Source organism: Lygodium microphyllum, chromosome 10 (assembly GCF_053477565.2).
Source record: "Lygodium microphyllum isolate KBCC chromosome 10, Lygodium_microphyllum_v1.1.10, whole genome shotgun sequence".
Taxonomy (NCBI): domain Eukaryota; kingdom Viridiplantae; phylum Streptophyta; class Polypodiopsida; order Schizaeales; family Lygodiaceae; genus Lygodium; species Lygodium microphyllum.
Window position 1 is genome coordinate 19946791 of NC_141144.1, and position 26861 is coordinate 19973651.

The 26861-nt window shown below is 41.1% G+C and overlaps 1 protein-coding gene and 1 long non-coding RNA gene across 2 annotated transcripts; one reads left to right on the plus strand and one right to left on the minus strand.

The window, feature by feature from the left end:
• Window positions 1-15016: 15016 nt before the first annotated feature.
• Window positions 15017-20789, minus strand: LOC148029773 (laccase-4-like). The gene is made up of 7 exons (XM_087686094.1): window positions 20459-20789; window positions 19905-20056; window positions 19310-19557; window positions 18901-19029; window positions 17435-18024; window positions 16618-17032; window positions 15017-15638 (listed from the first exon to the last, which is right to left on the minus strand). The coding sequence occupies exons 1-7, from the start codon at window positions 20588-20590 to the stop codon at window positions 15484-15486; spliced, it is 1821 nt and encodes a 606-aa protein (XP_087542220.1). The 5' UTR covers window positions 20591-20789; the 3' UTR covers window positions 15017-15483.
• A 114-nt stretch (window positions 20790-20903) lies between these two features.
• Window positions 20904-25137, plus strand: LOC148029774 (uncharacterized). Its single transcript, XR_015692098.1, has 3 exons — window positions 20904-24339; window positions 24448-24764; window positions 24860-25137. It is a non-coding gene; the product is annotated as an uncharacterized LOC148029774 (long non-coding RNA).
• Window positions 25138-26861: the final 1724 nt, after the last annotated feature.

Sequence of the window (26861 nt, forward strand, 5' to 3'; positions counted from 1 at the left end):
TTTGAATGAAGCAAGATTTACAACTTGTTGAAGCCCTTGAAGTGCTAGTTCAGGGTACAAATGCATTCTAGGGCATGTGGTGTCCAAGGATGGTATAGCCACCAACTTTTCAAAAGTCAAGGTCATTGTTGACTTGCCACCACCTAAGGATTATAAGGGAGTTCAGTGTTTCTTAGGTCACATCAGATACTATCCGCTCTTTGTGTTGAATTATGCATTGATTGGAAGACCATTATATAAGCTTTTGATCGTGTTCAAGTGGACTAACGAGTGCCATCAGGCATATGAGGAATTGAAAAAGGCTCTCACAAAACTGCACCAATTTTACAAGCCCTAGATTGGAGCATCATGTTCCATGTGCATATAGATGCATCTAAATTTGTTATTGGAGTTGTTTTCTGCTAGCCTAGTGAACATAACTTGGATTACCCAGTGAGTTTTGCTAGTAGGCATCTCATTGACATAGAGATGAATTACTCCACCACAGAAAGAGAGGGGTTGACCATGATATTCACTATAAACAAGTTTTGATACTACCTCTTGGCCATGCCTTTCACCTTTTTTGTAGACCATCATGCCTTGCTATATCCTGTAAATAAACCTTGCATAACGAGATGCATCACTAGGATGGTTACTTCTTCTTCTGGAATTTGACTTCTCTGTGGTTGTACCCAAGGGCAAGCAGCACTACATGGCTGATCACATGTCCTCAAATACCCACAGGAGAAGCCGTTGGACAAGGCATCACTGACGATTTGTCAGATGACAATCTCTTTGGCTTGTCTAGTGTGAAAGATATTTTTAAAGCCAATCTAACACCGTACTAGCAGATGATATAGTCCAAGTGCTAGAGCACAGTTTACCCAAGAGACCTATCGAGAAGGCCAGGGTTAGAAGACTTATTCTCAGAATCCAACCTTACCAATTGATAACCAATCAATTTTTTAGATTAGGGCAAGACGGGTTGCTACGATGATGTGTGTGGATCACAAAATGTACAATGTTTTGAGTGAAGCTCATGGAGGGATTGTTGGAGGGCACTTCAGCGGGGATACAGCAGCCCACAATGTGATGCAATCTTAGTTGTGGTGGATCACCTTATTCTGCGATGCTACTAAGCTTGCAAAGCATTGTGATGAGTGCCAAAGGACTAAAGTTCTTGCATGAAAGGATAAGATGGAGTTGACCCCTATCATTGCATGACAACCCTTTAGGAAATGGGAAATCGACTTCATTGGACCCATCAGTCCTACAACACAATACTCATAGGCTAGATGCATCATCATAGTAACTGACTACCTTCCAAAATGGGCCGAGGAATGAGCCACCAGGAAGAATGATGCTAGGACCACAACGAAGTTCTTGTGGGAGTAGGCTATCTCACGATTTGGTTGCCCTATCGAATTAGTAAGCGACCAAGGCACTCGCTTCATCAATGAGGTGATTGCCCACCCACTCTCAACCTTCTTGGTCATCCACAGGAAATCCCCACCCTACTACCCTCAAGCTAATGGCCAAGCATAATCCACAAACAAGATCTTAGTCAATGTCCTTACGAATGTAGTTTCTACCTCACAAAGTGATAGGGACAACAAACTTATGGCAGCATTATGGGCCTATCGGGCAGCCTATAAAACAACTGTGGGGGACAAACGCCCTTTATGTTGACCTATGGACTGAGGCCATCTTGCCATTAGAATTCTTTGTCCCTAGCTTTAGGATAGCAGTACACAAGAGATGGGAAGGGAAGGAAGCTTGGACCGACCATCTCATGAAATTGGAATGATTCACTGAGACTCGGCTCATAGCTACCCATGCCTTAATTTGTGAGAAAGCATGATGGAATATGTGGTTTGACAAGCATCTCAAACAATGCAACTTTGGATAGGGCTTGTTTTGCTTTACTTGGTAAAGGGCCACAAGCAGAAAATGAAATTACGAGGATTAGGACCTTTCCAAGTGCACACCATTAGTAGGACGGGTAATGTAGAACTTGAAACCCTTGAAGGTGAGGGCATAGGCTTCTTTAATGGTAGTTGCATGAAGAAGTACTACCCTCCCACACATCGACTGCATGAGCCCCCTGTCAATGTCCGCATAGCTACCATCATTGAACTAGAAGACGAGAATGAGGAGGTAGTAGCACTAGCATACCTGCGCATCGCGACCGCTGCCTCGTGCACACACACATTTGATGCCTTGATTGACAAGGGATTTGACTTCAATGTCTTGACTTACACTCATTGGACCCTCATTGGTAAGCATAGTTACAACCCACCAATGCTAAACTCAGCCCATTCAAGGGCAAGTCATATGTACTCCTAGGGAAGTGCAAGATCGCAGCCTCTATCGAGTTTGAGAGCCTATCAGTCATCTTCTATGTATTGCCAAATATGAAGGATGCTTGGGGGGTCACTCATGAATATATGTATATATAACATGAATTCAAAATAAGGGGTTTTTAAAACACCATTTTTATACATTTTTTACATACAGAAGGGTGTCATTTAAAGGGGTTACTTACAGACTGTATAGAAAAGGGTTGTGTTTTATTCAAGAAAATTCACAGATTAGGATATTTATAAATAGGCCATGAATGCACGTTATATAGAGAATATATATACAGTGAACCTCCCGAGGAAGGATGCAGGTTAAGAATCGTTGTTAGGATGCACTTTCAAGAAGAAAGCACATTGCAGTGTAGATTACGATCTACAGCGTATTCACCTTGCCATTGGTAATGTTTGAATCGTGACAACTTTCAGCAAGGGCAGCGAGGCTCCACCTAAGCTTGCTATGCCACCGATAGAGCTACCTAGGAATAAGTCTAGGGAGGGGGATCGTGAGTCATCACAACCCACCCAGACTACAAAACCACCACCAACTAAGGCCATCCCCAAAGCCACAAAGCCCATGCTTAAATGGATGCCAAAGCACTAAAAGCAACCTACTCATAGCCAACAAACACAGCCTTGAAAGGCCAAAAACTATCATTCAAAATCAAAGAGACTGACCCTACATTATAGACGTAGGCACACAATCAAGCTATGATGGATCCCCAAAGATCTCTTCCAAGCTCAAGGATACTATGAAGGAAATACCTAGATATGGGTGCCCAAGAAGGAAAATCCTAGAGGCGTAGCATACCAACCACGACCATCACTTGCCACCCCATCTCCAGGAAGCCATACTCCTACTAAGGCAATGAACACCTAGGAAACCTGAGCTGCAAAGCCTACAAAACCCGCAACAGTTGAGGTCATCAAACCCCAACCAATATATCGACCAAAACAATAGCTTGGTACCCCGAAATCATCTAAGTCTAGAGAGCTTGGCACCCTCATAGCTGCACAAGAGGAAGGTAACGTACCATCTATACCATTGGAGCCATCCTCGGTACCCCAAAGCAACACTAGGACACAAAGATTAGACTATAGAGCTTCCCTTAGAAACACCAATGTCTAGTCCAATGCCACTAGAACCATCACTATCTAGCCCAATTCCACTGCAACCACCAGCAGGTCTTAGGTTTTCCTATGAGTGATGTTCATTTCTATCGGTCCACCAAGGACCTTGCTGAGAATACGAGAGATGATTTGGTGACTTGCATCAAGCTCTTGGACAATACTTTCACCATGTTCACTAGGAGCTATGAAAACTTGACCTTGGCTTGCTTGATGAACCCCTTGCCTCTGATGTTCGTTCCTTATTCTATACTTGGGAAGAATACGAGTTCATGACTGTAAAATCCTCCAAGGTCGCAAAGGATTTGATCAATAATGGTGAAATCTCAAAAGAGCACGCACTCATCAGATGGCTAATAACATCATACCGCAAGCCCCACATGCCTACATCACCTGCTGAGCTTGAGAAACTCACTCGCCTTGTTGGCTCTGACTCATTGTTCTTACAAAAATGGTGTAACCTACATCTCCAATGGGAAAAATGGAGTTGCCAAGTAATGAATAATGTTGAGTAGCGACGTGCGATTAAAACAACCAAGTATGACCCAACTTACATAGCACCAACCTCTTTCAAGGTCTTGGCCATCACTCGAAACAAACACCTAGAGGACCAGGTCTTGGCTCACCATTACATTGATTGCATCCTTATGGAAGAGGAGCTACATGTGGCTAGCCACATTAACTCGGGTGATTTTCTAACAGATGTCCTAACTTACATAACCCAAGTACGCGTTAGCCCTCGTAATCTCGATCGTCATGCCCACTTGGAATACAACTCTGATTTCTACAATTGGCTTATGCCAAAGTAGATAGCACCATACTGTGCCCAAATGCCTTGCCTCTCCCATATCCAATCCTAGGAAGGATTCTCATCATTTCCTGAGGGGGGAGGAGGTAAGGGGCTTAGGTGATTAAGAAGGAGGTAAGGTGATTAGGTGATTAAGAAAACATAGGCAAGAAGGAAACAAAAAGACTTAATCAAAGAAGCAGGAAAGAGTAAAAAAGGGTTGGAAAGAAAATGTCAAAAATGTTTTGGAATGAATAGGCTACTGCTCTAAAAATTTCATGTCTTTAATTCAACCTATTCATTCTATTCATGGAAGCAAAATCAATTTCCTACTTACAAAAAAGTCATCTAAGGAATACCTTGAGGAATATTAATGTTGGATTATGATGAATGACAGGTACCCACAATGGCCGGCAAGATAAAGGTGGCAAGCTCCCTTTCATGGAAGAAGAGCAGACTAGGTACGGCCTCCTGTGAGTGTCGAGACAAGGGGCTTTAGCCATTTCACCTTCAAACACACACTAAAATTGGACGAATTCATCCTGCAAGAGCCAACTATAAAGCAATTGGTGGACAAATTTTCCCTCCGGAAGTACATGGAGAAAGTAGGGCAAGCAGTTGACTACAGCATGTGTGCAGAGTTCCTGAGAAGTTCTGATGATGCAAGGAACTCTTGACATGTTTGCAATCACACCTACATCAGTCTCTTTGTAAGGAGAAGTGAGGGCTTAGGACTAGAATCCCATACGCACAGTAGAAGAAGTGCTACCATTCAGTTTCCTATAAATCATTGTACTTGCACTCTTTTTCTAATGCAATGATAGTACTCTTTTCTTTCCAGTAAAGTATCTGTGTCATTTTCCACACACAAGGCTGTGTTTATGAGTCCAAGTCTCAATCTTGGAACCTAATTCACTTGTGTGACTATTGGTCTTGTCAGTGTCTATGCCTTCATGAGTTTGGTCTTCATCTTTCAACCTCCATAGCTTCCACATTGCCATGTCCTAGATCCATGTTTTGACATGGTATCAGAGCCCAGTCGGGGATGGCCTAGTTTCCTCTGTGCTTTTCTAGCTTCTCTTTATCTTTTCCCAGCTCAACTTGAGTTCATGACCTCATCTCTAGCTCCAATTCCACTTTCATCTCACTTTGACCTTCATGGCAGCCATAGCCTGCATGACCTTGCCTCCTTAGAGCTTCCATATTTCTCTTTATAGGCCATATCATTAGGAGCTCTCTTCTAGGAGTTTGTTCATCTCCGAAAGGAACTTCTTTGTATCACTTTAGAGCTTGACATTGGTCATCACATGGCTTAGCATTACGAATTTTCACTATCACTATCCATATTTGTGCCTCAGACGGTCGTACAGTTCATGACAGAGCTATCGGGCACAATCTTCCAACTGACCATAGGGCAATTGTAGCCCATGGCTTAAGCTCCTTGGACACTAAGTTTTGTGGTAAATGCCTTCTCTTGCGACTCGATGCAATAAAAAATGCAGACGGGTCTGAAACCCTAGAAACAGCGTGCCATAGCCACTTTATCATAAGCTTATTTTCCACTTCTTCCTTCACTCCCATTGGGTAAAACTAACATTTTGTCACTCTGATTTGCTTCAAAACTGAGGTCTCAGCAAAACTTTTGGCCATAAAATCATTGAGGATAGGAAGTGCTTGAAGACCTTTGAAGTCTTGAAGAAATCAAACCCCTTACATCTCATCCTTCCCTATTCAAGGTTCTGTCACTTTGAGTTCCCAACAAGCAGTTCAACAAAGCAAATTAAGGAGGGGAATAGAAGACCTATTGAGCATTTACCAAGCATTTGGCTCCACAAGTATCTCTTGATATTGATCACTTAGTGTTTTTTGGCACTTGTGCTTGTTAGCACACTCAAGATTATCTCTTATGCTACTCAAAATTTGAGAATTTTGGTGCTGATTTGGTGTTGGTTCAGCCATCTAACATGGGCAAAGACTCTCCAACTTCTCACTTCAAAGGAGTTGAGTTTCACACCTCGTAGACCCGCATCAAACTCATCTTGATGAAGAAGGGCCCCTAGGCCATTACCATTGGAAAAGAGAAGAATTTAGGTGATGCGGACCTTATAGTTACTATGATACTTCACAGGATATATGAAAGAGACTTGACACTTTGTTTGGTGCATAGTCTAAGTCATCAGAGTATGGTGTAGAGGGAGCTCACGCTCAACCACCAAGACCCATGGACAACTTATTATTTCAAGCGTTTCAAACGATCTCTAATGGCTATCTCTCACCTAGCCAACGTGCCGTCGATCCTACGAGAGTAGTGAGCTTACCTTGACGCCGATATGATTTGCCTCCTCTCTCACACACACCAATAGCTCCAGGATCCTAGATGCTAGCTCAAGCATCCTCAAGCGTCCTCCATCTCCAAGCTCCATCCACCATAGCCGCATACATGAGAAAAGAGAAGAGAAGAGAAGAGAAGAAGAGAAGAGGAGATGGTGAAGAGCTTCACCCTCTTGATCCCTCACTTCCACACACTCACTCTCTCACACTCTCACACTCCCTCTCTCAAGAGCACACACAAGCAAGGAGAAGAGAAGAAGAGAAGAAGAGAAGAAGAAGAGAACTCTTGTTAGCCACACACCAAAGAATGATCTTCCATTTTCTTTTTGAACTTTATATGCAAGCCCTAAAATCCCATGGGCATCCATCCCTTTTTTACATGACGGGCCATTATGGCAAGGTCCTTTCTCTATTTCCTCTTCTAGCCTTATGCCTTTAGTCTACACCCGTCTAATATTTTACAATTGGCACAGGAGGGACCCTGACACTCTTTTACACGAGTTTTTGGAGTTTTTTGAGGCACTTTCATTTAAAATTACGCTTTTGGCCCCAGCTTAGCTTTAGAGGCCGCCTGCGTATCTTTGCTCTTTTCCATCCTTTTTTTTCTTTTTCATTCATTTTTTCACCTTCTTGACTTGGGGTTAACATATGGTCTCTTAATTGAATTTTTAAGGCTTGAAATGAAGTCCCAACACATCACTTGACACACATCTAAATTACATGGAAGGTGTTCTAACCCAACTTGCAAGAATCAACATTAAAATGGAAGAAGATGTTTGCATTGGTGTTCTGCTCAAAAGTTTGCCTCCTGAATATAATAATGTGTCAACAACTCTAATAAATATGCCAAACCCTGAGCTTGTTGATATCCAGGTATCATTGTTAGAGGAGGAAAAGAAGCTAAAAACTAAGAAAGAACCAAGCACCTCTAGAGATGAACAAGCATTATATGTTGGTAACAGGTACAAAGGCAAGAAGGATCAGGTCTTTTATGACTTCTGCAAAAGGACCGGACACACCGAGAAGTTTTGCCATGCTAGAAAGAGGTCCCAAAAGGCCTATCTAGTTGTTGTTAAAGAAGAAGAAGAAAATGGAGCAAAATAAGAAGAGGAAGAAGAAGAAGAAGGAGAAGAAGAAGACCACCAAGAGAAGAACAAACCTCATCAATCCTTCTACTCAGATAGAGTCTTTTATTCTTATATTGCCTAGCCCTAATGCTTTAGACATAAACTTGTAAACTCCTCATGTAGCCTTATACTACAGCCTCTGTACATTTTCTAAGGCCCCTGCTACAGCCTTTGGATGTCCATCATGTTTGTGGTACCCACACTTGGCCTTTTTTTTGTGATAGCCTTTGGTTTTTTGCCATGTTTATTGTAGGAGTTGTGTTCGCTAAAGCCTCTACACACTTTGTACTTCTAGTTGTGATTGAAGAGGGGTGTTGAGATGTTTGCAATCACACCTATTTCAATCTCTTTGTAAGGAGAAATGAGGACTCATGACTAGAATCCCATATATACAGTAGGAGAAGTGCTACCCTCGAATAAGTTACTCATAAATATATGTGTGCATCACGTGAGTTCAAAATAAGGTATTTTTAAAATACCATTTTTATACATTTTTTACATACAGAAGGGTGTAATATAAAGTATTTATTTATAGATTGAATAGAAAAGGGTTATGTTTTATTTAGAATTTTTCTTATAGATAAGGATATTTATAAATAGGCTTTGAACGCATGTGATGTTTCACATGTGTGATAGTCGGTCTTGTCAGTGTCTATGTCTTCATGAGTTTGGTCTTCATCTTTCAACCTCCATAGCTTCCACATTGTCATGTCCTAGATCCATGTTTTGATAGGAACTGTAGCATAGTAACAGCCAGGACAGGAGAAGAAGAGCATCAGGTGGACGTACCACTGAGCGCTACGATGATCAAGAAGGCCCTAGGCTTGGCCGTTAAGACAGAGAGACACTGGGAACTAATAAGCATGATGTGCACACTATGGACGGGATAAGTCTAGCAGACATCCCAAACCCAGAAGTGAGGATGTAAGTGAAGATGGCCCATGCCCTCTTCTCGAGACAGAGGTACAATGCATTGATGAACAGGATTGGCATGCCACTGCTACAGAGCATAGCTGCAGGGTCCCCTGAAGAAATGGATTGGAATGGGTTGTCTTAAAAACCATCAAGACCTCGATCGCTATCCTAGCCACAAGCCCAAAAAGAATCCAAAAGGGTGGAAGAAGAAGGGATGAGAAAATAGGAGGAAGAAATGAAGAAAGTGAGAGAAGAATCATAAAGAGTCGAGGAAGAGAGAAGAAGGAGAGCGGAAGAAGAGGCTGAGGAGCTAAGGAGAAAGGAGGATGAATACATGGCAAAGACCATGCATAGGTTAGCAGGGGAGACCCATGGTGCCGAAGAAATGGCCACCTTGAGCCCTCGGCACGAAGGCAAACCAAGCAGAATCGTTGAAGCAGCCCCAGTTGTTGTAGGAAAGGGCAAAGCCCCATTGCACCCCCTCCCTTCAACTCTCACACCACAGATGGCCACCACCACCTCCACAACATAGGAGCTAGTGCCTGCCGTGAACACCACTCAACTCATGTCCATGATGCAATTCCTAGTTACAAAAGGACAAGAGATAGTGCCAAGGGTAGGAGCCAAAAGACTGGCTGCACCAGACGCCGAGTCAAGGCAAGATCCAAAGCGGGAAATGTTGGAAGCATCCACCACCACAGCACCACCAACAATGCCCCCGACTACAGACTATGATGCCTATGTAGCTGAACTCCTAGCCCAGCTAGAGAAGGACAAGGAAGAGCAGAAGGCCGCTAGCGGCAGAACTAGAGGTCGAAAGAGAATTTTTCACAGCTCTAAGGCTAGAGATAACATGGCAAGCCGAGGAACATCAAAAAGAAATTCAAAACCTGAAAGAGAAACTCAGTGCCAAAGAGAAGGAGGCACAAGAGAATGAAGATCACCTAAGGAAAAGGCTAGAGGATGAAGCCCAAGACCTAGTGGTGGAGCAACGGGGCCACAAGTTGCTCATCCAACAATACGCTGAGCTCAGCGATGAATCACACAGGCGGAAGAGATGAATGCGGAACTATGGGAGAGCCAGCGGAAAGGGGACGAGGCATTAGAAGAACAACGCCAAAAACAGGAGGATGGTATTCGAGCTCTGGTTAGCAATGGAGGAGCAAGGAAGGTTAGAGAGAGAGATAGGAGTCGTATCGAAGGAGAAGGAAGAGGCCATAGAAGAAGCCACAAGGACCCTGCAAGACAACCTAATGCCCAGTAGGAAGTGGAGGGATTGATGGCCATGGCCATGACCGAAAGAAGGCTGCATTGAGTAGAACTTCAAAGCCAATTGCAAGTCAATGAAGATCTATCAGAAAGGCTCGTAGCAGTAGAAGCCCACCAGTAGTTCTTGGTGTGACTGATCAAGGTAGAAGAATAACCGAAGAGCAACTAAACCATCAAGATAAAGAGAGGACCCAAATGCTAGAAGTGTGGAATGAGTAGTATAGCAGGTGGTAATGATGTTGGCTCGGGAGATGGAAAGGGGTGAGGAAGATCTGGAAGAGAAGGCACATCAATGGGAGAGGCGCAATTTTGAAAGAGTGCGAGGATTGACAGAGCGCCTAGCAGTTGGCAAAGTGTGAGAGGGTGCTCACAGAATCCAGAGCTAGGGCCATTGAAGCATGCTCCAACACGCAAAGGCAAGCCTTTTTGAGCACAATGCTTCATGGCAAACAAGTTGAAGGAGAGGAATCGATGGAGAGAATGAAAAGGAAGCTAGAGTTGATAACCAAAGCTTTAAGGTATGGCCTGTAAGATCGCACACTCCCAACCGGCACAGGCATAACCAAGGAGCAGCAATGCAGCTATTTGCGACAAGTAGGCCTCTCCACAGATGAGCTCAGGGAACTTGGATTCGAGGAACAAGAGTAGCCCCATCCACCCCTTATCCAACCCACAATGGAACAAGACACCGAGGAAGGACTTCAAGCAGGAATTTAAAGAAGAACTGCAAATCAAAGAGCCTAGTCTACCCTTGCCTAATCTACCCTAGAAGAGCCAGAGGGTGCCTAGGTTCCCAAGTACATCATTGCTGCAAGAAGAAGAAGACAGAAACTCTTGGAGCAAGCCCAACAAAGAGTGCGAGCACGGCCATAGCAGCTTCTTGACAAGCCCATGCCAGTATGCCAGGATCACCATCCTGTCAACTAGCTGCAGGAGTTGAATATCTGGCAACAGCGGGAGCTCCAATCGTGACCCTTCGAGTTCTCCTTCCTCTACCCACGAGCCTTGGACCGAGTCTTACCCCTCGAGGTAGTGAAAAGGATCATTTGTTCGATCAAAGAATCGATGGGTCAAGGAGCAGAGCATCGTAATCACACAATGGAGGTGGTAACCCATGGACTATTAGGAGGATAAAATCTATTAGGTTTCCAAAACCATCCGAGGTTACGAGGCGCAGCCAAAGTGGCGGAGAAGGATTTGGGACACCAATTTTGATGCATGGACAACCTTCTCTGGCACGGAACCGAAGGAACGGAATGATCCTATCTACATGCCCTACCCTCGCAAACACGGAGTCAATTCTGACAGGGAGGTGCATGGAAGAAATGACTTTCAGAATATCTACAATGTCAACATAGAGACTCCCGAGGAATACCTGACCTTCAAAGCAAGGAACTTGAGCCCATCCATCAACCGCTCTTTGAGGATTTCTCTTCTTGGACCCAACCTTCATAACTACTTGTAATTATCTTAAGACCATTAGGGTTTTGATTAAACAAAAGCCATCAGCTGAGGAAGCCCACCTTTACCCACTCTTTTTTGACATTAACCTAGGAATAGATAGCTGTGTTATTGCTAGAGGCTCATGATGAGGGCAACCTTACTTCTCTCTTTTTTATGAAGATCCTTGAGGACATGAGTGATAGCCACTTTACGAGGTGCAATCATCCTTTCTTGTCAACCATACCTTTTAATGCAAAATGCTAGTATCAAGGAATACCTACAGAGCCACGCCTTTTTGACTAAGTCCCTAAGGCTACCTCAGAATCATCCGAGGAAGATCAGGGTAGAGTTAAGAGCACCCCTTGCATCAAAAAGCCGGCTATAATGATCTACTCCAAAAAAAGACAAAAAAAAGACAAAAATAAAAAGTGAAAACATTGGACCCCCAAAAGCACCTTGAGTGCCACAATCAAGTGAAAAAGAAAAAATAAAAAATAAAAATAAAAATAAAAGTGAAAACACTGGAACCCCTAAAAGCACCTTGAGTGCCACAATCACTGCACCTACAGTTTCCATACCTAGCCTTGTCTCCCACTACACATGCTTAGGGCACATCAAGGGCAAGACATTCTCCCACACCTATCTCCATAAGTGAGGCACCGCACATACAACGATGCACGAACTAGGTCCTCAAGTGTGGGACACCACCCATCTCCTAGTTCCACAAGCATGTGCACCATGCACTACACGGTAAGGCATAGATTCAAACAAAGGCCTCAATCACTGACTTCGGTGGCCCCATCATCCATGCAATATGCCCCCCGGCCCCCACAACCTTAACCAAGTGATCCGTTTCTTCCCAAGCCCAATTTCTCTACAGCCCTGTCATCATTGACTCACACGTTTACCCTTTCTCATCGAATCTTCATCATCTCAAAACCACAATGTCTCGAAACTAGCACCCGCCTAAGAGAGGGGCCATCTTATGCGACAACATTTCCATGCATGCAAACCAAAGGCAGAGGCAAACCGAGGTAGCCTCAGTCAAAATGTGAATGAAAAAGTTCATTTGGAACAGTGTAGAAGAAGGCAGCTACCACAAAGGGCCAAAAGATGGATCCATGCAACACCATCTTAAATTTCAAAGATGGATTCATCCACCCGCCATCCTCCAAGCAAGAATCCATCCAACACCATATTCAATTTTAAAGATGGATCCGCACATTCGCCTCTCTCCATGCAAGATTCATCCAACTTTATCTTCAATTTCAAAGGACAAATCCCCTCAACACCAGTAGCAAAAAAGGACCCTCCCCAACTACATCTTCAATTTCAAGGGCTAGTCCATCCAACACCATCCCCTGCAAGGGCTTGTATACAAACTCAAAAAAGCCATCTGGCTACACCTATCCCACCTTCCAACTACTACCCATCAGTGCCATTGGACTTGCACTAAGCTAGGATGGCGGTATTGTTAACCTCAGCACAAGAAGAAAGAGGAAAAAAGTGGAAAAGCGCAAGTCGGGACCTAAAAGAGGTGGTCCATGAGGAAATGGGACACAATGAAAGAGGCATCAAGGAGAATGACTAAAAGCGCAAGGGCGGCCTAAAAAATCAAGTCAAAGGCAAAAGTGTATTTTTAAATACAAGACGCCCCTAAAAATGTTGTAAAAGAGCGTTAGGCTCCCTCTTGTGCAAATTGGAAAGGTAGATGGGCAGTAGGAAGGAAGCTAGGAAGATAGGAGGACAATGGACAAAAGGGCCTAAACCATGGCTGGCCATGTAAAAAGGGGATGAATGCCCAAAGGAAAGAGGGCATTTATATAAGCCAAAAAGTTAATGGAAACTCTCATGCTTGGCGTGTGGCAAAAACCTTCTTCTTCTTCTTCTCTTCTTTTTGCCTTCTTGTGTGTGCTTAAGTGAGGGAGTGAGTGAGTGTGAGAGATGAGGGAGTGAGTATGTGAGAGTGAGGGATTGAGGAGAAGAAGCTCCCCATCTACTCTCTTCATCTTCTTCTCTCCTCTTCTTTTCTCTTGTCTCGCGCGGCTATGGAGGATGGAGCTTGACAGATAGGGATTAAGGTTGCTCGAGCTTGCATCGAGGATCATGGAGCTACCAGTGTGCAAGAAAGAGGAGGGTACTTGATCGAGCATCAAGGTAAGCTCACTTCACCCCATAGGTAGGGAGAGTACGTCGGCTATGTGAGAGGTAGCCATGGCCGCTCGATTTGAAACGCATGACATTTGCACCCTTTCTTCTTTGCACCTCCATTAACCTAGTCTAGTGCTAAAGGAACAAACATGCAAATAGTAAGGAGGAAAATTATCTAACCCTTTTTCCTCATCATTAATGACATTTTCTGTCCATTATGCTTGTGCCCTTGCACATTATTTACATTATAACCTATACATGGATTGGATCCTGAAGAGAGATACTTGATGAAGTTTGGCTTGCCTAATGTAGACCAATCTACCAACCCAATCTTTTGTGCATAAGAAGACAAGCACTCTCATAGAAAACGACTACACTAGAGGCTTTAAACTGCAAGTATTGAAGCACACAGAGAAAGCCAACTTTTTCATATGTACTTCTAATGAGTCTTGATCCTTTCATACCTTGCAATTACTCCTTTCTAGCACTTCAAGTCATCCTCATCATGGAATGACTCATTAAAACCTAAGCATTGCTCTAGCAATACTAACAAAGCATTATCAAGGAAATGGAAGGACTCATTGAGTCCTAAGCATTACTCAAGCAATGCTGACAAAGCATGTGAGTGTGCATTTAATACTACCTGCCCACATAATCAAGCATACCCCCCAATTTCATGATCAATGTGCAAATCTTATCTTTGGAATCTTTATCGTTTCAATGTTTTCCTTTAATGAGAATGTGGTTCATTTTTTACTTCCCAACCATCGTCAACAAAAAGAATCGTTTGAAATTACATGGCTTCTTGGAATGTTTGTGTCAATGTAACTTTGAGGTCTATTGATCTATTTTAATAGCTTTCTAATTTAAGACATTGTATAAGCGCATATTTGTGCTTCCAATCATCTTTGCTATGCTAACACATTTCAACTATATGGAGATAGAAGCACACTTTGGGTGTAACCTTCCAACCATTGTGCTTAGTGAAGCATGGCTAAGGAACCAATTGCAACCTAAAGCATGGCTAAGGCTACATCAATTGCAACTTGATGCATGGGTGAGACATAAGACCTCTCCTGATGAAGATCTTGATTGATATTACTTATCGGGCTTGTTACTTCTAAGACCCCTAGTGTAGGTCTTTCTAGTATGCTAACTAGATATCTTGGCCATTGGAGTGACCTAAAATTCCCCCTCTTTCAAGTCCTTCATTGAAAGCGTCATTTACAAGAATATTCTTTTACATTACACTCATAGTAGTCTATCGCAATCCATGGGCTTCCATGCACAAATGGATCCTACCACATTTCATGTTTGGTGGAGTCTCTTGATCATCTAGGCATATGTATAATTGTCCATTTGAAGATCTCTACAAAATTTTCCATTGACCTAACATTAAGCTTGAACTCTCAATTGTTGTGAAAAGTGGAGGAAGAAGTTTAACAATGAAAAGATTCAATTGGAAAAGTACATAAATTGACAAGAATGTAATATTGATGCAAAACCATAGCAAAAGGACAACTCTATTGACAACAAATCAAAGAATTTTGCTCATTTGATATAAAGAATTTTGCATATGGTATCAATTAGTTCTCAATGATGGCAATTTGGCCATGTACGAACAATCAAATCTTCAAGGATGGTACCAACCGCTCTTTGGCACAATATATGTGGTGATGTTTTGGCCTATTTGAAATCCTTCTATAGCAATGATAGGTCCTTCAAAGTCTTTTACAATGTCCTTTAAAAAGTTTAGAAGACTCTTCTGAAAACCCAGCCATGGTGGTGGTAGATGTGTATATCAATTCTTTTTTAACCTAATATATTCTCCACGCATTATTTTAAAAAATAGTTGTCAAGGAGTGCCTCCAAGTGCCCCGTCGTTCAAATACACATTCGCATGTGCAAGGTGGGTATGTGCAGGCAGATATGACAACCATGTACAAACTTTCCTCTTCTTGCATTAAAAGTTCGAGTCCTTCGTACTATGGGAAGTTCAAGTATTCTGGTGGGGAATGATTGAGCATTTTGGGTAATCCTTGGGTGGAGGTGGCAGCTTCTCATGTGCTTTTTCCCCTTCCTTTACTATCCACACCATCATCATACCCCATGAAGTGTGCATCTCGAAATGGCAATGCATCAGCCACACTCCTGCATTCCCAAAAAAGAGAAAGCCTGCTTATCAGAGAGAGATTGCAAGAAAGAGTGACATGTTTGTAGAGTAGAATAAAGATTAAACATCATAAGACCTTTGAAAGGCATATGTACAATCTAAGCAGAAGAATTGCAATATATCCAGGATTAAACACCATGCAACCTTCCAAGGCAAGATTAAGCATCGTACAACGGTGGGCATCTATACAGTAATGGTAAGATGGGAAGTCATCCAGGACAATCAATCATGAAGCCTAATTTGATGGGTCACATGCTGCTTGTCTGCCTCTTTTTGCTTTAAATCATTTTCCTCTTCATCCAACTTGCAAAGAAGGCAAGCATCCATAGATAGAACAGTAGAAATGAAAACAGAGTTACATCATTTCACATCGTGTGTTAGAGAGCAGAAGTTTTAAGGAAGGACAGAGTACAATGCAGTTATCTTATCGGTGGATATCTTTTAGACTTGGTGATACAAGAGAATCTGAGTATCAGTTTCTTGTTACCCAATAAAAAGTGAAGACTTAGTCCTTTTTTAGTTCTTTCATGCAAATGTGCAGTAATCGTACCGGATGGTCTTCATAAGGTACTGATTCCCTTTCATATCTTCAATGCAAAGAGTGCAGTAATCTTGTTGACAGTAACAATACTAATTATTCCCTTTTAGTTCCCTAATGCACAGGTCACAGGAGCCTTGTTGTCTAGTCACCTTACTGATACAGGAAAATGCACTAAGTAGAAGGTGTACCAACTTCTTAATACTATCCATCTTCTGTAATCATGCAGAAACCCAGGCTCTATGTTGAGTACTCCCAAGGCATGGACTTAACTAGGTGTTATGGGTGTTCCTGGCACATTCTGGACTGTCAACGGATGCACAACATAAGACAACTCTCTACCAATTTTCAAGCTGCCCCCAAATTTAAGTGGTCATCAAAATTCTTTGTAAGCAAAGCAGTGCTAAACAAGGCCATACCTGGATTGTCAGCAAGGAAGCGCAGAGCAACCCACCCGCCAGCCGGAACAGCAACAGTGTTCATGGCAGGGGGGTCTACAAGGTTGAATTTGACTGGATCAGAGGTTGAGTTGTAATTGCCCAGGCCCATGCCCACCACAAAGAAGTTGTACCCATGCAAATGGAAGGGATGGCTCTCGACAAACAAAGCACCAGTGTTTTGCAACACCAATTGCACACTGGTCTTGTAGTCCAGCAGCACCACTTTAGTCCCAGAGCCTGAGTAGATCTCCTGTAGCGGAGTAGCAGCTGTGTAATTGTAGTGGAAGATGGGCATATCAGGGAAGTCTTCTTCAAACACATCCTCCGTGTTGGCTATGGACTGTTCTGCCCAATTCGAAGGTACAGAATTAGGGTGAGTCTCCTCATAGTATGCCTGCATGTAGACAATGTTTGAAAGGGTATTCTTAGTTACAGAGCCACTCAATGCTTCAGCTATGCAATCTGAGCAGCCAAAACCTATGCCTAAATTCATACAATGCTGGAAAGGCAGCCAGATCCTAAACACTGAAATCATTGAAAATGGAGTAACTTCTGCTGCCAGACAAAATGAAACGCATGCAAACAGTTGCTGCAGAAAGGTAATATCTACACAGCTTTAACACACTCTATAAACTTCAATCTCTACAAGCAAACAAGCCTACATGTCACTTGTCATTGCAGGAAACAAATAAGCAACTGTTGGGAACATAAGATTGTAAGTCGTGTAAGAACTGAAGTCTACATTGGCAGCAGTCACACAGTTAAATTCCTTGATTGTGATACCATTGAAACACACCTGCAGGATGGAAATGGGCGGTGGTTGAAAGGTGATGTTGTTGATGGATGTTCCAACCTTGTCACCAGCAGGGCCATGGCATGTTTGCCCTGCAGGGCATTCAGTAAGGGCATATCCAGCTGTGAAGAAGAAATGCTTGTCAACTGTCTGTGGGACCTTGGTGGGATATTGCTCACTGTTTAGGCTCCTCAAGCTGGCCACATAATTCAGTGCATAGGGAGAGTCATTGGCTGCAGGGAACTCAGGGAACTTCAACTCTTCCACTGACTTTTGTTTTGCCCCCTCATAAATGAAATGGCCTGTAGTTGGTATCTCAGGAAAGGGAACGCGTTCCGTGCTCGGAGGAGAGTATATAGAGGCTCCCATCACATAGTCATCCACCTCTTGATCAGCAGTCACCAACACATCTGCTGTCTGGCCAGGTGCCAGCACTATCACATTGGTTGTGTATGGCTTTGCTAGCAGGCAGTCTGTCTCTACAATTGTCAACTTGTGCTCTGCAACTTGGAAGAACATTTGAAAATTCATGGCTGCATTCACAAGTCGGAGGAGGTAGGTCTGTCCCTTCTTTACAGTGATGACTGGGGCATCTGCAGAACGCAAACATGTTATGCAATGGATACTGTACTCACAATAAGTCTTAGAGAAATTCCCACTGTATTTCCCACAGTGGAAATTATGACGGCATCATGAGGTTCTGGGAGGGAGGGACCGCAGACCTAGCTAGGTGTGGTTGGTGTCAGCCAACCGGCAGTCCTCCTGTCCCCCATCGCACCTAGCTAGGTATGCAGGGCCTCCCAAGCAGAAGCTCATGATGTTGAACACTATGCAGAGAATAATAAGGGGAGAACACACATTTTCCCACAATGTGAGAAATGTCAAAAACTTCTCGTGGCTGAGTGTCAGAGCAATAGGAGCACCAAAACACTGTGAATCTTATTAAATGCACAAAGTACAGCTATAGACAGTGCTTTTTGTGCATACCTAACTGCAGTAAGGTGCTTTCAGAGTGTCTACTTTGTTTTATGCCCCATGCCCAACTCAATTTAGGTCTTATCCACTGCTTGTTAGCTTCAGCTGGTCAAGTGTGAGTCTTCTATGCAATTTTTCTGATATATGTATTTTATGCTTGCAACAATATGGGCTTCGCCACTCCCCTCGGGAGTGTAGTACAAGTATTTGATCTTACAGGTGCCATATAATCAATTGCAGGGAAACCTCATGAGTCTACTCTTATGTAGCCTGCTGTCTCTGCTCTGCTGCTAGTATAAGATTTCCCATAGACTAGAAGCATACTGGTCTACATTTTCGCAAAACATGGATCATATACATATAGGTGCAAAGATATTCAAACATACACACCAACATACATGATATGCAATTGTGGCACATGTGCATAAACATATGATCTCTACCTAGGCCTCTTTCAAAAGATACCTGTGGATAGACAGCAACACAAAACTAACCTTGTTCTGAAAAATTGTAGAGCAAGCCAGGTTGCCCATTCATGGTCGTCGCATTAGAGATATTGTAACCTGCCCCATCAGCCAAACCATATCTCTCCACATCCAGCACATCCGCTGTCCACCATTCACCTGGAAAAATGGAAGGAGCAGGCTGTCATGTTTTTGCTATGAACCCGGTTCTGGAGTGCATCAGATGTTTTAGCTGTTGCCGTTTCCCTGTGATCTAAAAATGCATCTGAGTCTGCAGCTTTTGCTACGGTTTATTGAAAATGAACAGCTATGTCTTAGCATCTAAAGCTGAAAGTACCGCTCTCATTTACCATGACTAAACCCTGAATCCATGATCACAAAGCAAATCGATGTAAGAACTTTGACTGTGCTATCCACATGATCACTCAGTGGTCCTCACCTAGAACAATAGGAAAGTCTGCAGCTGGTTGGATTGGAAAAGGGTAAGGCATCCCCTTTTTGGGCATAATGACTAAAGCTCCATAAACAGTTGCTCTGAGCCAACTTATGTGGGCATGCCAGAAGAGGGTTCCTTGCTCCCTCACAACTGTGAAGTTGTATGTGTAGGCAGTGTTTGGCTGCATAGGGCATTGTGTTATATAGGCAGGCCCATCTGCCCAGTTGGTGAGCATCTGCCTGATTCCATGCCTGCAAGCAAAAAGAGAAATTTAGGATTACAGGGATTCCAGTCAAAGCAATGCCATGAAGCTGGTCTATCAAATTGCTTGACATCCGTCTACTAACTGAATGAAGTAATTTCCTTCTCACAACAATTGCCCATCCAATAACATATTATAAGCTCACTTTATCACAAGCCCTGTATAAAAAGGAAGAGAAGATTGCCAGTCATTTTGGCACAAACACACAGCCTCTGAAAGCTAAGTACATAACTAAGGGTTTAAAGTGGGATGGTTTCATTGATAATTATTTAGAGGTGATATAGAATTGGCTAGTGTCATAGGGTATATGGTGGTTGCTGGATTGAGGCAGCTTACCAGTGTATGGTAATACTGTCGTTGACATGGTTAGAGACCTTGACATAGAGTTGATCTCCTTGTCTCACATAAAGAGTAGGCCCTGGAAACTGGTCGTTCACTGCCACAATTTGCTTGGTGTGGCCAAGCCGGGTTACATTGAGGTAGCTCACCTGCAATTAATACCCAGCAAGCAGCTTCATGTAACTGAATTAACGTATCAAAATAACTGTGCTTCATGCAGAATTATTTTGCACCCTTAATGAATCTCATCTGACCCTTACTTTAACAGCTTTCATTGATCTGTCTATATTATAGATGATGGAGCAATATTCATCAGTCGGTATTGAGTTCCATGCAGAATTATTTTGCACCCATAACTAATCCCATGAGGCCCTTAATTAAACAGCGTCCATTGATCTGTCTGTATTAATCCCATAGACTGACACTTAATTTAACAACTCCCATAGATCTGTCTAGGTTGATGATGGAGGTAAGGGTTCATTAATGGAATAGCATACGCAGCAACTAATATTACAAAGACTCCAGAGGATGGAACACGGGTTGTTAGCTACCTTGAAGTGCAAATGGTGGGTGCTAGTTCCATCTGGATTCAGGACAGAATTGGCATTGCAGTATTGAATCAACGGAAGGGAGACAAGGAATGAGAGGAAGTAAAAGGAGCTGGAGGGGAAGAAGGCAACCATATTGTCCAGGCCGGCGCCAACAAACCAGTGATGAAGATGGGGATATTGATGAGAGGGGCAACCAACTTACAGTAATGGGATGGTGCACTTGTACAGGCAATGGAGGTGGAACGATAGTCCTCTAGCTGTATGGGTGAGAGAGAGAGAGAGAGAGAGAGAGAGAGAGAGAGACCCGTGACTAGCCACTATTTGTGTGTGCGCTAATCAGACAGATGTCCAAGTCTCAAGATGATGCTGTTATCGTTCTATATATATAGTTACATCGTGTGAGTAATAGATGTTTGACAGAGTCTTGTTTTACCTCCGTTGACTGAGCAAACACTGAGACAGTCTCTGAGAGAAAGAGGAGTTGTCAAATATGGAGTCAGAGGCTCAGGGCTCATTTATTAATATCACATATCTTTCCACCTAACAAACCACAGCATCTATTGCTTGTAGTTGCACTCCAGCCTCGCATTGATTCCTTACTCGCTTTGCTTTACCGCGTCTAAAATAACTGCCCAATGCCCATATCAAGTTGCACGTGTGCTGCATCTTTGCTCCCATTTCTAACCCAAACTATCCTGCAGAGATGGAAAATACAGAGCCACGTAGGGAGAATTTCAATTTTCCACCATGTCAGGGTTCGGGAAAAACATTTTTGAGGAAGAGGAAGTAAATCCTTTTCATCATCATCTGAGAAGGAAGTAGTAATCCTCATTGAGACGGTATCTCACATATATATATATATATATATATATAAAACAAATATAATTATATTTTGAGAAATTTGAAGAGGATTTATTTCCTTCTTCCAAAGAATTGAGAAGGAGTGATGCATGGGGACTTTAACACCCTACATACATGCAATACCTATTCTATATGTTATTTAGCGCTTTGCATTTGGGACTGCAAACCAACTAGATTAAGGCTCCCAAGCATATGTAATCTATGTTATATATTAATCAGAGCTTTGAAATAATTATGAGACCATACAAATGAATACGCATATATAAAAGATACATACACACTTCGACACGTCTAAGCATCTACCAGACCCATTGACCGCACGTTGTGCAGTTTGAAAACTTGCAAAGTTTATGAGGCGAAGCCTCATTCACTCTGCTCTTTTGTGAGCCATGGCCACTTCACTTTGCTCACAAAAAAAGAAATCATGTGCTTCACATGCAAAGTACAAGATTCTTCGCGCCGAATGTGTGAAATGTTAGGAATATTGTCTATCTACATACAAAAATGAAATTCACTTGTGAGATGTTGAATGTGCTCCCTCTCTCTCTCTCTCTCTCTCTCTCTCTCTCTCTCTCTATGTATGTATATATATATATATGTATGTATGTATGTATGTATGTATGTATGTATGTATGTTATAGCACTATTTGTGCACCTCTATTTATGGATGTTAAAATTACAAAATAATAGATTTGATATGAACAACACAATTAACACTATATTAGGGAATTTGGAAATCATCATGCACTTTGGGAACCCCCAATACATTTAGTATTTGAGTGTGTGGTCAAATATTGTTATCTTACTTAAAGGTGGAGTCTATCCTAAATGCTATATAAGCTACCTTTCCAAATCCCACTTTCAAATATGGATCAAGATTTAGGCACATGATCAAATATTTATCACTTATTTCAAATTGGGACTTGAAAATTTTTCAAATTCTCTAATATGGTATTAGTTTATTTAATTTTCCTTCTTATATTGACCCTATATAAAACATTAGACACTACTCAAATATATGTCCTCCATAACCCTAGAACACATTACTAGACATATGCCTACATGCTAGAAAATGTATTTTAGACCCACGGAGCTTAACAAAACAAGGAGAAGTATGAAGTGCCAAAACAATAGTATGCAATCAATACTATCAAAGATAGGGCTTTTTAACCCAAAGGAATCACATCTTCTAATGATTCATAATGAAACATAGAGGTGAAAATGTACATATGATAAATGAGTAACAATATGCAAAATTTGACAAACTGAAGAGGTGCTCAAAATCGAGTGCGAAGCTGGTGTCTAAGCGCAACGATATTGGAGGCAGATAACATCAAATATTTCATATCTTTGCATCTTTTTGCTGGGATCACCAATGTTTTTTATTAGTGTTAATACAACCACACATTTTTTTTTAAGTTTTTGATTGAGATCACAAACATAAGAGGATCCATATGTTACCTTGTCAAACTTTTTCCATACATGTTTCAGTAGGCTTGGCCCAATTAGGATCTTCCAATGCATGACATTAATTAGTATTAGTGAATGGAAACATATTCAACTCATACAGTTTAATAAGTAATGACAATGGACAAATGTCTCCATTAAGTTTTGGAACTAACGCTGTAACCTAAAACAATCCATGGATGACAACAACTCCCTAAATTGATACTTGATTCAGAATCGCTCAAAACTCATAGAAGTATATACCAAGGTACTATTATCAGTTAATGCTCTTACCTAAAAATTGTGAGGAACTCATTCAGATCAAGCACTTCTACTATCTATTTCATAAACTTATCAATAGATCATCGGAAACTCATGGAGCTTCATACCACCAATAGGCTAAGTTATGAATGAGGTTTCCCTTAACAAAACTTTACAATACAAAGGCACTGATTGGAGCCAACCCAAACACATGATTCTTGCACGCATATTATTAGATGTAACACATATGGATATGGTAAGTATGATTCTATTAGTGAAAATACATGCTTTTCAAAACTTGTGGACATTAGGAGAAATATGGACTCTCTTTTTTGCCCCTTAAGGAGTGAATAAACAAATATAGGCCTAACGAATGAGAGCTTGGATTCTAGATTCATGTAACATGAATCTTCTAGCTATATCTTGGCCCAAATCTTCCCTCAACAATAAAATAAGGAAAAATGTGGGGAATGCAATGCTAACACTTCCTAGAAGTTTGTGACTTGGGATTTTCTTATTTATTTATGTTTGAATTTTCATTTCTTCCCTTTTTAGTTTCCCCCTCTTTCTTAGGCGGAACTCAAATTTATCATATCTCTTTCCCCGCTTCTTCTTTCCTAACAAAATCTTATAACTTCATTGTTGCTTGCCCTATCTGTAACCCTGTGAAAATCAAACACATAGTGAGTTTCACATGTTTTATGAGAGCAGAGCTTGTTCTACCAAAGCCCTAAGATTTTCTTCACAACCTTTACAAGTATATTGTTCTCTTCCATGGATGTTCTATGGTAAAGTTTTATCTCTGACATGTAATTTCTTTTTTTTTGGTAGGAGTCTCTTAGAGTCAAGAAAAATGATATTTTGAACACTCAACTTCTTATTCAACATCTTATGTTTTCTTTGTAAACCAAGTTAAATGTATATTGCCTTGTTTTTTTGATGCTCCATAGTTAAACTTTATCTCGTTTGGACAAAATGTATACAAGCTATATGCATACTGAGCTTTCCTTTTTAAAAGAAAACTCCAAGAGTCTCCAAGAGTGGAGAACAATGATTTTTTAAAAACTCCACTTCTTCAACATCTTTGGGCTCCTTTGCAAAGAGAGTCACAGGTATATTGTCACTTTTTTCTGGTTCTCCATGGTTAAGTTTCAACTCATTTGGACGAAGCCTATGTAAGTTATATGTATGCTTTGATCCAAGATTTCTTTTGTTTTTGTACTGTAGGAATTTGTCAGTGAAGGAACAATGGTCTTATTATAAGTCAACTTCTTGTTCAACATCTCTAGTCTTCTTTTTGAAAAGAATTACAGGTACAATATTTTTTTTAAATTGCTCCATTTTAATTTCATTTCATTTGGAGAGAAAATTTATAAATCATACACATGCTTATAGGTAACTTTTCTATTTGGTTATAATAGATGTCTTCACAGAGGAAAAACATCAGTAACATACTTACAGTGGAGGTCTTGAATAGGAAAGATAGTGGTGGTAATTGGATTTGTGATAAGTACTATAAGTTGCATTGGATTTTGATGCACCCAAGTACTTGAGGAGTTTCAAGGTCAGGCATAAGGATGTTGGAAACCCTAGCAACATTGGAAAGGTAGATTTTTAGAGTTCAGAAAAGTGTTTAATGGAACAAGTACAATAACAGAAGTGTTGATCCAACATGTTTATACGCACAAACAAATCTCTCTACATGACAAAAACTACATTACAAATTATAAACAAAACAGTAAGTTTTTAAATTTTATCATGTTAAGTCTTTTGCATTAGAGTTATTTTTCAAAATCTTTGCAGTGTTATAATTCAATATTGTGTTACTGACAGCTCTATATCCATCAACTTTGCATGAATGGCAGAATGTGGAATGTTTGAGCGACAAGATACATGTTTGGCATGAAGACATAGGTTCTTTGATCTATGATAATAACTCTGCAAGTCAACTTGTAACTCAAAATATCTTTTTTTATAATTCATTGTATGTAGTAGAAAGCCAGAGATTACAACATGTCCCATTGTCGCCACTATCTAGTGGTGGTGAATGGTTGATTGGTAGCTTGGAGTTATGAGGAGCATGTAAGTTCAATATAAATTTTGACATCAATAGTGCTATTAAACCCACCAGAGGCTCCAAAGATGTGCATCTTAGTTGGTTTATTCCATTCTCATTGTTTACAAATTTGTTTGGTTCATGTGATATTCTGAAGAAAACAAAGATTACTTATCAATGCAAGTGTCCATTCGAGGAATGGGTGAGTCTTGGCAAGTCAAAACAACACATTTTGATGAGACGATTGTGTGTAGGGTCAACTAATCTGATCTCATATTCAGATGAATATTTTTTACTACTTTGAATACCTTGATTAAATTGACATAGGTCTTGCTTAGATGAATTGTTGTGTTAGTTACATTTACTTATCATTATTTTTGTTTTTATTACATGTATTTCGTCACTAGACAAACTCTATGCATTCACTTTCGATATAGAAGATGGAAAATTTTGCGAGGGGAGTGGATCAGCTTAGATCAAGATACCCGAGATGAGACATATACAGCTCTCATATATGTGGTTATCCTGTGGAATGGTCATAATCCTTTTGTGGTCAGCGCAGAGAGCCATTGGCCCATTTCTTTTCTGAGATAAGAAATCCAATTAATGTCCAATGAGCCCCTTTGCAACTTCTATTTCAAGTTAGATAATAGAAAAGTCAGGATTCATAGTGAGCAATCCATGACATGTAAACAATGTGCTTCTCCACATATCTTTAAGATAGTGGAATCCTTATAATTTTTATTTATTAAAAACGAATATATAATTTTTTAAACTTTTGAGTACTTTCAATTTAGATAATCTTAGTTTAAAATCGTAATTAAATTGCAAGCTGGAGTTCTATAATCTATGCAATATTGTCTTTGCATAATGATATATTGTAGCTCATCTCTTATACTCATTTCTTAAATTTAAATATTAAATTGGATCCAAGGGATTTTGAAGTTATTTTAGAATCCTTTTCTTAAAAATTTTCTATATTTTCTCTAGTTGGACTTGAATATACTCAGTGATCCAAGTATATTCGAGGATACAATAGTGTAGAATGAAGCATTTGTCTGTATGAGTAATTTTAATGGTCACTTTAGAGTATTGAAATAAAGAAACTAAGGTAAGAGTTTTAATTTGAAACTTTAGGGTTAAAAAAGAACCTTTATCTAAAACCCTAGATTCATAAAAGCTATTAGTTCAACTCATTTTCACTTTCATTCTCTACTTCCCTACACTTGTGCTCTCTTTCCTTCTCTCTTTGTATGCCATGGCTACCACTCCTGCCTTTTCCACATGGATTAGCTCTACACACTACGCACACATAGGAGACTAGATATACCCTAGGTTTTGCATGACCTTGAGTCTAAAGAGCTCACTTTCTAGCGCATAACCTAGCTCTAATATAGTGGCATTGTTTTGTAATGCGGCAAACCCTCTCACCTGCTCTATTCCGAACTTTACTCTCGGATGGGTTCCCATAGATTTCTTATATAGTTTACATGATGGATCAAGCCATGCATGTTGGAAGAGAGGGAGAGAGACAAAGTGGAGCAGAAGATGATCCTTAGCTCATTGTTATTTTTCTTCTATTATTCTTCCATCATACTAATTGAAAGAGACTTATACGCATAGGTATGACTTACCAAGACTAACTGTGGTTAAGTCATTGACTACACTGACTTATTGGATGTCACACACATGTACAGTTGTATCCAGCTAATGTCGGTCACACACATAAATATAGACTGACTGAAGAGTAACGGGAGCTTGATATTCTAACACTCTTCC

Bases quoted from the DNA above. Each gene is read 5' to 3' on its own strand.
- LOC148029773 (XM_087686094.1), bottom strand. From the start codon at position 20,590: ATGGTTGCCTTCTTCCCCTCCAGCTCCTTTTACTTCCTCTCATTCCTT. The intron at 20,057-20,458 runs GTAGCTAACAAC...TATTAATTGCAG, and splicing joins CCCACCATTTGCACTTCAAG to GTGAGCTACCTCAATGTAAC. The intron at 15,639-16,617 runs GTATGGCCTTGT...TTGGGAATGCAG, and splicing joins CTTCCTTGCTGACAATCCAG to GAGTGTGGCTGATGCATTGC.